Source organism: Arachis duranensis, chromosome 3 (assembly GCF_000817695.3).
Source record: "Arachis duranensis cultivar V14167 chromosome 3, aradu.V14167.gnm2.J7QH, whole genome shotgun sequence".
Taxonomy (NCBI): Eukaryota; Viridiplantae; Streptophyta; class Magnoliopsida; order Fabales; family Fabaceae; genus Arachis; species Arachis duranensis.
The window spans coordinates 123,828,319-123,838,532 of NC_029774.3; the positions used below are offsets into that span (position 1 = coordinate 123,828,319).

Sequence of the window (10,214 nt, forward strand, 5' to 3'; positions counted from 1 at the left end):
ATTGAACCCGTCCCACCTCTACTCGTGAGTAGTAAAATACTAAATTCTAACCTGCTCCTGCGGATACTTGCCCTGCTCTTATAATTATTAAAATTTAATAAATAAAATTAAATTTTAAAATTTATATAACCATCATTACATACATAATATAAATTAAAGTAAAAATTTAAATATAATATAATATTATTAATTATTTTATTAATTATTTTATATATTTTATATATATTATATATATCGGAGTGAATATGGACGGGTTTAACCTAAATTTGACTGAGCCCCACTCCACCAAAAAATCTGCTCGTTAAAATCTACTCCGGTGCGAGAGCAAGTAATTATCCATCCCAAACGAGTAGAAGCAGAATGAGTATCCACAAATTCGATTAGTGTTGCTACCCATAATTACATTCTAGTCTTAGCATATACAGGACTACATTACAATTCGAACAATAAAGAATAAAGATGCCGAAAAAGAAATGAATGTGGATTGTGGAGCATAATCAAGACTGGTTTTAGTTTAATTGTCCTTAAATAAAGTCATAAGATCTTATTAATCTAGAGTTGGATAAGAATGTAAAAAATATAACGTGGGATATAGGTCGAAATAAATCCAACTCGACATATATATAACAAAAAATTCATTCCATGATTATTATAAAATTTCAACCAGATGTTATTTCGGTTCTCAAAAACCTTGAGATATATAATTTTACAAAGTAAAGACACAGAACAGAGCACACGTATTTTACAAAGTATAAGCTAAGTCAAAATATATAATTTTGGATCTAGTCCGTGATTTGTAGGCATGAATTAATTAATTAGTTAGTGCGTGGAGTGTCCAAAGTATTTGCTACATCAATGACGAATCGATATTGAACATCATTGTTGACAAGTCTACCCATAGCAGTGTTCACATAATCCATGGGAATAACTTCCACATCTGCACTAATATTGTGCTTTGCCGCAAATTCAATCATCTCTTGTGTCTCTCTCATTCCTCCACCTGCACTCCCACTTATTGACTTCCTCCCTATTAAATAAACAAATATTAATTATTATTATTACAGATACTAGCTAGCTAGCTAGGTATAGCAAGGCTTACCCATAATGAGTGGCAGAGACGGTAATTCAGGAGATGAGGCTGCAGGTGCACCCACCAATATCAAATTGCCTCCTGTCTTCAATAAACCAACTAAAGGGTACACAGAATGAGGTGCTGAAACTGTGTCAATGATCCCATCCATTGTCCCGGTCGCATCCTAATTAAGGTTCAATTTAATAAAATTATATTGATCAATAAATTAAGAAATAAAGTTTACCTGCAATTGTTGTTGCTGATGACTAAGCAAGAAGGAATCCACACCAAGACGTTCAATTGCTTCCTCCTTCTTTCGGGACGAAGTGCTTATAACAGTGACCTTCATACCAAAAGCCTTGGCAAACTTAACAGCCAGATGGCCGAGCCCACCAAGGCCCACCACACCCAAGTGCTGACCGGGCCTGCAGAGCCCGTGGTGCAACATGGGGCTGTAAACAGTGATTCCAGCACACAACAAAGGGGCTGTGGCATGCAGAGGCATAGATTCGGGAATTGTGACGGCAAAGTGCTCATCAACAACAAAATTATCAGAGAAGCCTCCATACGTTATTGATCCATCATGGTAGTGTGAGCTAGAGGTTAGAATCATTTTGGGGCAGTAAGTTTCCAAGCCCTGTGTGCAGTTGGAACACGTGCCGCACGTGCCCACGATGCCACCCACTCCAGCCACGTCACCAACCTTGAATTTTGTAACTCGTCTTCCCACCTTTGTCACTTCCCCCACAATCTCATGCCTGAATAATAATCCAGTAAATTAAGACTATATGTTATAACACGTGAAGTTAATAATTAAAAGTGATGAAAATTTAGTTAAATCAGCCAAATTATCTAACGACTATCTCGGTACTGCTGAGTTTTCACCAAAAGTAAATAATATTTTTTTGGTATTAAAGGCTTACATACCCGGGGACTAAGGGATAGATGCTTATGCCATGATCATTCTTCAGCATATGAAAATCGGAGTGGCAAATCCCGCAGTAGAGTATCTTGATGGTGATATCTGTATCACCATTTGCCCTTGAACAAAACAATTTCAGATCAGAAAATTAAAGTCCATGTGACAATTATATTTTCAATGTTAGGTAGGTGGATACCGTCTGGTGAAATGTAAAGGGGAGAGAATTCCCGATGAATCTCTTGCAGCCCATCCATAGGCTTCTGTTAAACCTTCTTGGGACATTTCTAATAACACGTAATGTATTGAATTAGTTAGTACTTAGAACAGAGTACGTAGAGCATGTTATATATATGTATTGGTGGGGTCTTGACGTTTAGAGCAAGAAAACTGCACAGGGAAACAGTATTATCGCCACGGACGGCGTTTACCGTTGAGCGTTTACGTTTCAACGAGGAGCTTCCATTCTTGATTTTTCTACTTTGATTATGCACACTAAAAGTCTAAAATGTCACAAATTAGAATCAGGCGTTTAAAGAAGATAAATATTTATTTTTTATAACATAATTTTTTATTAAAAATAAATCGTACATTTAAAAAGCATAACTCTGAAAGGAAATTACTAGTCTGATCTGTTTCTGCTCGGTAATAGCATTATCGGTTGAGGCTTGACAGTGAAGATATCTGAATGTTGATGCAGTAGCAGGCACAGTATGTAGCTGCCTACCATAATCTTTTTTCTATTTTTTACGTCTATATTTTATTCTATTTTGTTTTTGACATTCAGTCAATCTCATTTTTCAGATCAGAAGTGAAAGCGATTGTTCATTTGACGAACCAATCAATAAATTACTACATATAGTAATAGAAAAAAGGAAATCCATAAAAGTTAGATAGACCTGAAGAAGATGGCCGGTCAACGGTAATTTTTTCAGCACCAAAAAATTAATAATTTTGTAATTAATTTTAAATTTTTAAATTGAATTTAATTAATTTGTATTTCGAAGATATATTTTAAAAATATAATAACAGAAAATTTTTAATATTTGTCATATATTTAATGTACTAAAAATATAAAAATATTTACTTTTTTAATAACTTATAATTTTTTTTAATAATATTCATACTCTATGTTTTCAGCTAGGGGTGCACATGGATCGGTTGAAATCGAGTTGGCTTTAACCCAGACGCATTCCTAAATAATAATCGGGAGTATTTTGAGATTTTTACTCAACTCTAAACTCGGTGAAATCACATTATTTTTTAGTCACACTGAAATCGGGTCTAAACCGGATAAAATCAGGGTCTTGATAAATTTTACGATAAAAAACTATGATGACATTTATTTATAAAAAAAAAATTTACTTGTTATTGAAAAGTTGATATTTATATTAGAATTTAAATTCGTCCAAAAATTCTAATTTTATAATTTTTTATCTATTTTTAATTCAACAAATTTAATTAAAAATAAAATAATAAGATTGAAATTAATTTTAAAGACATATTTTTTTGTAGTGCATCACGACATCGTTACCAAAGTTTGAATTCTACATTTTTGAACTTCTAAATATTTGAAAACAATTATTTTATAAGATTGCAATATTCACATAATAATTAAAATTTAATAATATTAATTTAAAATCTTATAATAATAATAATAATAAAGTCAATTACACACCAAAATGTATATTTGTCTCATGAGAAGAAAGTGCAATATTTTTTATGTGGATTCAACGGGATGGGATGGGTCCGACTGATATGATTTTGATCCGAACTCGATTTAATAAATTAGTCAGGTTATTTATTGAAATTTTGGGTCTAATCGAATCACAACGAAATTGGACCAAATTAACTCCAAAACTAGAATGAGATCCGCGCAATGCACGGGACGGTAAATTAATTATAGTATATAATAAATATTAAAAATTGTTATGTTTTGTAGAAATAAATTAAATATGTGTAAATTGAAGTTAAAAGGTGTTTTATTTTAAATAATTTGTAGTACAAAAAATTTGGATGTTGGAATTATACAAAGTGACATTTTTATTTGGTGGTTTGATTTTTGCATTTATTTTAGTTGATGGACTTAGTCATCTTATGTGGCGCTCGTCCTCCTTTTTTTGTTAGTTGTTAGAGTTGCTGCTTTCTTCTTTTTGTCTAGGTTCTTGTGAAGACATGTTTTTTATAAATTGTTGAGTTTGATACACTTTCTATTGTGTTATTTGGTTCCATATTTGTATGTATATTTTTCTTCCGAAGATGTATCTTGAATTTGTATAGTTTTCTTTCTCTTTAATCTCTTGATGGGGTGGTGCTTCAATGTCATTGTTTTTCTGAAATGTCATTAGATTTGAAGCAATTGTGCCCAATAAATTTTTTACGTCGCCATCAAATAGTACAACAGTTGTTGTAACACTTTGATCTGAAACCTTTAATTGAATTTTGAACCTAAAATAAGTATTGAGTTAGCAACTAATAATTTGATAGATGAGATTATGAAAAGTATATAGAGTTACCTTATTGTTGGATATTGTGGTGTTTGATTACACGTGTCACAAATGTAGTTGTTTCTTTTTTTTACATGCTTTCTTCTCACACTTTTTACATTTAACATAGTTCCATCCTAATTTGTCATCAATTTTGTTTATAGTAGCTAAAATTGTGAAGATCTTTTCCTATTCCAATATTCAATTTATATTATTATTAGGTATATGGTATTTGAGTAAGTATGAATGTATGATGCATCTTGTGATTTTTTTTGTCATACCTGATCATCAGATTTTCATTGCATGGTCATTAGATCTTGGATAGTTATTCGATTTCTAATCGTTCTGCTATGAAAGAATGATGCTTTATTGAGTAAGTTTGAAATGTGCAATTTGAAAAAAAAAATTGTGCTAAATTTGATGTTATGTGAAGGAATAGTAATAAGAGGCTTATATATGTAGTTTAAATGGTATGAAATTTAAATACTTATAACGTAAAATTTATTATAATTAATAATATTATTATGACATTTGTAATATGGATATTTATTACCTTTAGCGAGTTATTTATAAAAAAATTTTATTAATTGTTGCGGTTATAAATTTATTGTAATGTTTATAACGATAAGATATAATAAATATAGGAATATAAATTCAATGTATTTGTAGGTTACAAATTTATTAGATTCTATTTTTTAGTTTTTTATTTGTATATTTTATTTTTTTTGCTAATTTATAAATAATAATTGATTTGACAAGAATTGAGTGATTGATTCTAAAGTTGTGCCAAGTAAGCAATATTACTGACATGACATTAGTAAGAGAAAAGAAATGTCTCAAAAGTAATGTGATGCATGCTTATGTATCTACTTTTATATATTAAGAATAGATAAATAACCTAGATCAGACCATATTTTCAAATCAAATCGGATCATGAGCACCTATTTTTAGGATATAAGTTAGCAAAACTTCTAACAAAAATATTTGATAACAAAAAAATTAACAGAAAATAATTAAAACTTGTCTTACTTAATATTCATTAATTATTACAATAATTAATAAATATTAAATTAGACAAATCATGGTGTTTTTTTTTTCTCCCTCACATTACCGAATAATTAAGCGGATATGAATGTGCTTGATGGAGGTAATTTTTGGTCAAGTTTCATCTTGGTCTTGGGTTTACCTAAATTCATCATTGTTTCTACTTGGAGAAGTGATATAAAGTATGAATAATATAAGTTGAATATTTATAATAAAGTATTCTAATTATTAGCAGATAAGAAGGAATAGTAACCCATTGAAGTAAAGGAACATGAAATTTAGCTTGGCTTGGTTGAAGAAGTAGAAGACGGTAGGTGGGTGAAACGTAACGCTTGGGGTTCCATTATAGCATGGTTTTTGGTTTGGTCTCACGGGAATCCGGCCACCCTCTCTCACGTGTTTCTCTCTCTGCTATACACGTTTCTTCACAACCATACAAGCTTTGGTCGGTGCGTGCTTCCAAGAACTCCCCAACTTGCTAATAATTGACTAAAATTAATATTGCTATTATTAGAAATGGAAAGTTTAATTAAACTTGATTAATATTACTGATGAAATTCAATGTTTCTTAATTGTTATCCACACACATACATAAACATAAGTAGTCCCTTTTGGACGGCAATCAGAGAAACTTAGCTTGTGATCATGCATGCATATAGAATCCATGCTGCTATAACAAGACAAACAAATAAAATAATCAAATCAAGTGGTTGATCGATCATGACCGTTAAAAGTATCCTCTTATAGAATAATGGATTACATTGTATGAAATACATACATACAATGTCAAGTAGCTAGAATGGATTACGTGGGGACAAAAACGCTTTATCCTTAAAATGATCCCATATATATGAGATTTGAAAAACTAAAGGCTCTAACTTTATTCCATGAATAATGATCTTAACAAAGACAACATTGTACAACGGATCATAAAGTAACAACAATGGTTGTTTGGATATGTAGACCACTCAGCTTTTTCCAGGAAAACGAGTAATTAAATTATGCTTTTCATATTTTAGTCACACAGTCACACTGGATCGGAAATTAATTGTCCTCACCGAATAAATTTAACATTGCATATGGATTAATAACTAGTTGAGCTTGAGAAATGTATAAAGATAATGTTGATGGAGTGAATTGGATCCAAATAAAATAAAAGAGCAGACGTCATGTTACCAAGTTTACGTATTTGAGGCAGGTTCCTAAAAGGAAGTGTACTATTTTTGCCAAAAATGTTGTTCAATTAAGTTGCAAAGCATCGCCGCTGGGGCCATATCCGTATGTATCGTCGATTGATGATGAATCAGTGCCAGTGCTGCTCCAAAAGCTATCAGTTCTCTGCAATCACTAACTAGCTACCTAGAATTTTTCTCTCTCTTTCTTTAATTTCTTTTGGGAGTATAAACTACCATAAGTAACTAGAGTTAATAATCAATATGTAATGTGAGATAATAATATAATTAATGGCTTAACAAGTAAATGGGGTTGTGGAAAGAAAAGTGAAGTTAATGAATCTTTTGGTGGAAAAGGGACGTTTCAAAGAAGGAAATAGACAAGGTGTTGGGAGTGTACAGGGCAGGCAGTAGTGCCTGTATTATGTTGCTGCTGCTGCCTCTATCTGTTTCTGTCTTCCTACTTCTTCAATTCCCTTCATCACTTTTTTTCCCCCTCCTACTCCTACTACTACTACTTCTTCTACTATCCTCATCTCTACCTACCTACCTATCTACCTACTTACTACTGCTACGTACTACCGTTTCTTGCTATAGCTGCTGCTTCTCTTCTCTTATTAATTGAACTGAACCCTATATTCTATTACTATATTTAATAAAGCTATAGTTGATGTACCACATCATCTCAATAATAATCTATTTTTTCATGCTTCTGTTGTTCCTATTGTCCAGTATTTATGGGTCACTCCTTTTCCTTGATTTGTGTATCCACTGTATGCCACCATATATATATAGATATATACTTGTGCTCTTATATATAAATATATATCAAGTGTAATTGTAATTGAAAAATATATTTTCAAGAGTAATATCGGTAATAATAACTAATGACATTTTGGAGGACCACTACTTAAAAATGTTTGTGGCTGAGAACTTGACAAGTGTATATATAAACGTAACGAAGGTGTGATGTGAAAATAATCCACCTTGATGCAACTTATTTAACAAAAGAGGATTTCTCGCAAAGGGGTAGTTGTTAAAAACATAAAAAAAGGATCCAGTTTGAGAGAAGATCAGCAACAAATTCCGTAATCCAAAACATGTTATTAATTTATGTGTACTACTAATTAAACCATCATTTATTTCTAAGTTGTACTCGTTTTGTTATATATACGAGGCCAGTGGATCATCATCACCTTATACTTGCCATTGCAGTTTTGGATCATATGCTTTTTCTCGTTTACATATATATTATTATATAATATATATTCCGAAAGAGATCTGAAAAAGACTTGTTATTACCCCCACTACCACCACCCTCTCGCCCATATAAATGATTTTACTGATTCCCAATCACATACTATATAGCAGCTCTTTGATGAGAATCACAAGCACTCATCAACGTAACAATAACATTCAACTCCATCCCTAGCAACTTTTTCTTTTTCTTTTGTTTGATGAAACCATTCAATTGGTGGTGAAGGAGAGTATCTTTGCCTCTGCAAAAGGAAACTCAACCTTAGCTTTTTTTTTCCCTCTCTCTCTCTTTCTCTGTCTCTCAATGATGCCACCTGGTGATACACCTTCGAAGGCTACTGCAACAACAAAAACATGCTCATCACCTAATACAAAAGATCATGAGAATTCCGACCAGCAAGGTGGAGGTGGTGGCCGGAAAACCACAAAGGCAGCAGCAGCAGAACAAGGACTAAAGTGCCCTCGATGTGACTCACCCAACACCAAATTCTGCTACTATAACAATTACAGCCTTACGCAGCCACGCCACTTCTGCAAGACTTGCCGCCGCTACTGGACAAAAGGCGGAGCCCTGCGCAACGTCCCCATAGGCGGTGGATGCCGCAAAAGCAAGAAAGGGAAGCCCTCGTCGTCCTCCTCCATCTCTTACTCAAGGGCATTTTCATGCGACTCCTCCAGGGACTCTGGTTCTTCCTCTGACCTCGCTGGCCTTAGGTACCTCCATGGGCTTTCTTCTCCTCCCATGGATTTTCAACTTGGAGGGTTAACTTTCCCTGTCCCTTCTAGGCTGCAACATCATCATCAACCTCCAATGGCTACTACAGCTGCTTTCTATAACAACCAGTTCTCTTCTTTTGGGGATGTTGTTCCGGGAGCTACTACTACTGCTTCTGCTTCTGCTTCTGCTTCTTCCGCCATTGATTATCCCTCGGGGAGTTCTTTGATTGGTCTGAACTATCCGTTTTGTTCTTCAGATGGAAGCGGTAGTAATGGTGCAATAATCCATGGCGGTGTGAACAATAACTTTGAGGGTAGTAGTAGCCTTGCGTCTTCGATTGAGTCGTTGAGTTCCTTGAACCAAGACTTGCATTGGAAGCTTCAGCAGCAAAGGTTGGCAATGCTCTTTGTGGGAGACAACCACCAGAAAGAAGATCACAACAACAGCAACCGCAACGGCAACGTTTCTTTTTCTCCCGTGGTTGTTGATCTTGATCATCATCATCATCAGCAGCAGCAGCAGCAGCAGCAGAGACCCCAACCAATTTTATTTGAGAATCTTGAAATTTCAAAGGCAGGTGCAGGTGCTACTACTGTAGATGCAGATACTAGAGCCACAGAATGGTTCTTCGGGAATTCTCATGCTCCTACTCCAACGACGACTACCAGCAGCGGTTGCAATGGCCATGAAGATAGCTGGATGATGGGCAGCAGCGGTGTCCATGGTTGGCCTGATTTGCAACCGCACCCGCAGCAACAGTACAGTTCTTTGCCCTAGACGCTAGAAATTAATTATATATGAAAACCCCTTTCTTATTTATTTAATTATGTTGGGTAAGGTACATGTAACAACGTAACAGATCAGGAAGAATTTAATTAATTAAGATCATAATGTATGTCTTTCGCTGTTACAACTCATTACATAAATATTTGTTCATCATATGTTTAATATTTTAGTCAACTAATTGCGTTTTATCGCTTAAATTTATTATGGAGTGTGTCAAATCAACAGTGTTCATACTCGAAAGGGAAAGCAACAATATGTAATGGGACTTGAGTTGATGATGATGATGATGAATTGAGGAGTTTTGTCTTTATATGGAAATGGTTCTCATCATCAAGCCTCCTTCCCAGTATATCTGAAAAGGGTCGGTGGTATGTTATGCAGTACAGTAGTTTTACGGTTTTGACTCAATATGGTATTGGGATCTGTGATGGAGTTTTGGAGTGTTGTTAATTCAATTCAAAACCACTGTCGTCAATCTGAGGCTTCTTAATTCAGTTGGTGCTGATCAATGCACAAAACAAAGCAGTGAGAGCAGTGACTGTGCATCAAAGAGCTATATATGCTTGCATTCAGCTCTTAATTAGTACCCTCTTGCAGTGGTATCAACCATCTCTATATTCACCACTCTTGTCATTGCTCTCACAACAACCCATGATTTTTTTTAGATACTTTTCATGTCTAATTGGTTATATTATTTGCAATAATTATTGCACTGTGGTATTATTTAATTTGCTAGTGACCCCCTAAAAGTGGTGCTTTC

At 33.9% G+C, this 10,214-nt stretch overlaps 2 protein-coding genes across 2 annotated transcripts; one reads left to right on the forward strand and one right to left on the reverse strand.

Moving 5' to 3' along the window:
• Positions 1-756: 756 nt before the first annotated feature.
• LOC107480956 (probable mannitol dehydrogenase) lies at positions 757-2,445 on the reverse strand. The gene is made up of 6 exons (XM_021139127.2): positions 2,423-2,445; positions 2,191-2,278; positions 2,000-2,113; positions 1,317-1,830; positions 1,100-1,256; positions 757-1,027 (listed from the first exon to the last, which is right to left on the reverse strand). Exons 2-6 carry the CDS (start codon positions 2,274-2,276, stop codon positions 816-818), a joined length of 1,083 nt encoding a protein of 360 aa, XP_020994786.1. The 5' UTR covers positions 2,277-2,278; positions 2,423-2,445; the 3' UTR covers positions 757-815.
• Positions 2,446-7,910: 5,465 nt separating this feature from the next.
• LOC107480983 (dof zinc finger protein DOF5.7-like) lies at positions 7,911-9,598 on the forward strand. The gene has a single exon (XM_016101181.3). The coding sequence runs from the start codon at positions 8,255-8,257 to the stop codon at positions 9,443-9,445; it is 1,191 nt and encodes a 396-aa protein (XP_015956667.3). The 5' UTR covers positions 7,911-8,254; the 3' UTR covers positions 9,446-9,598.
• Positions 9,599-10,214: the final 616 nt, after the last annotated feature.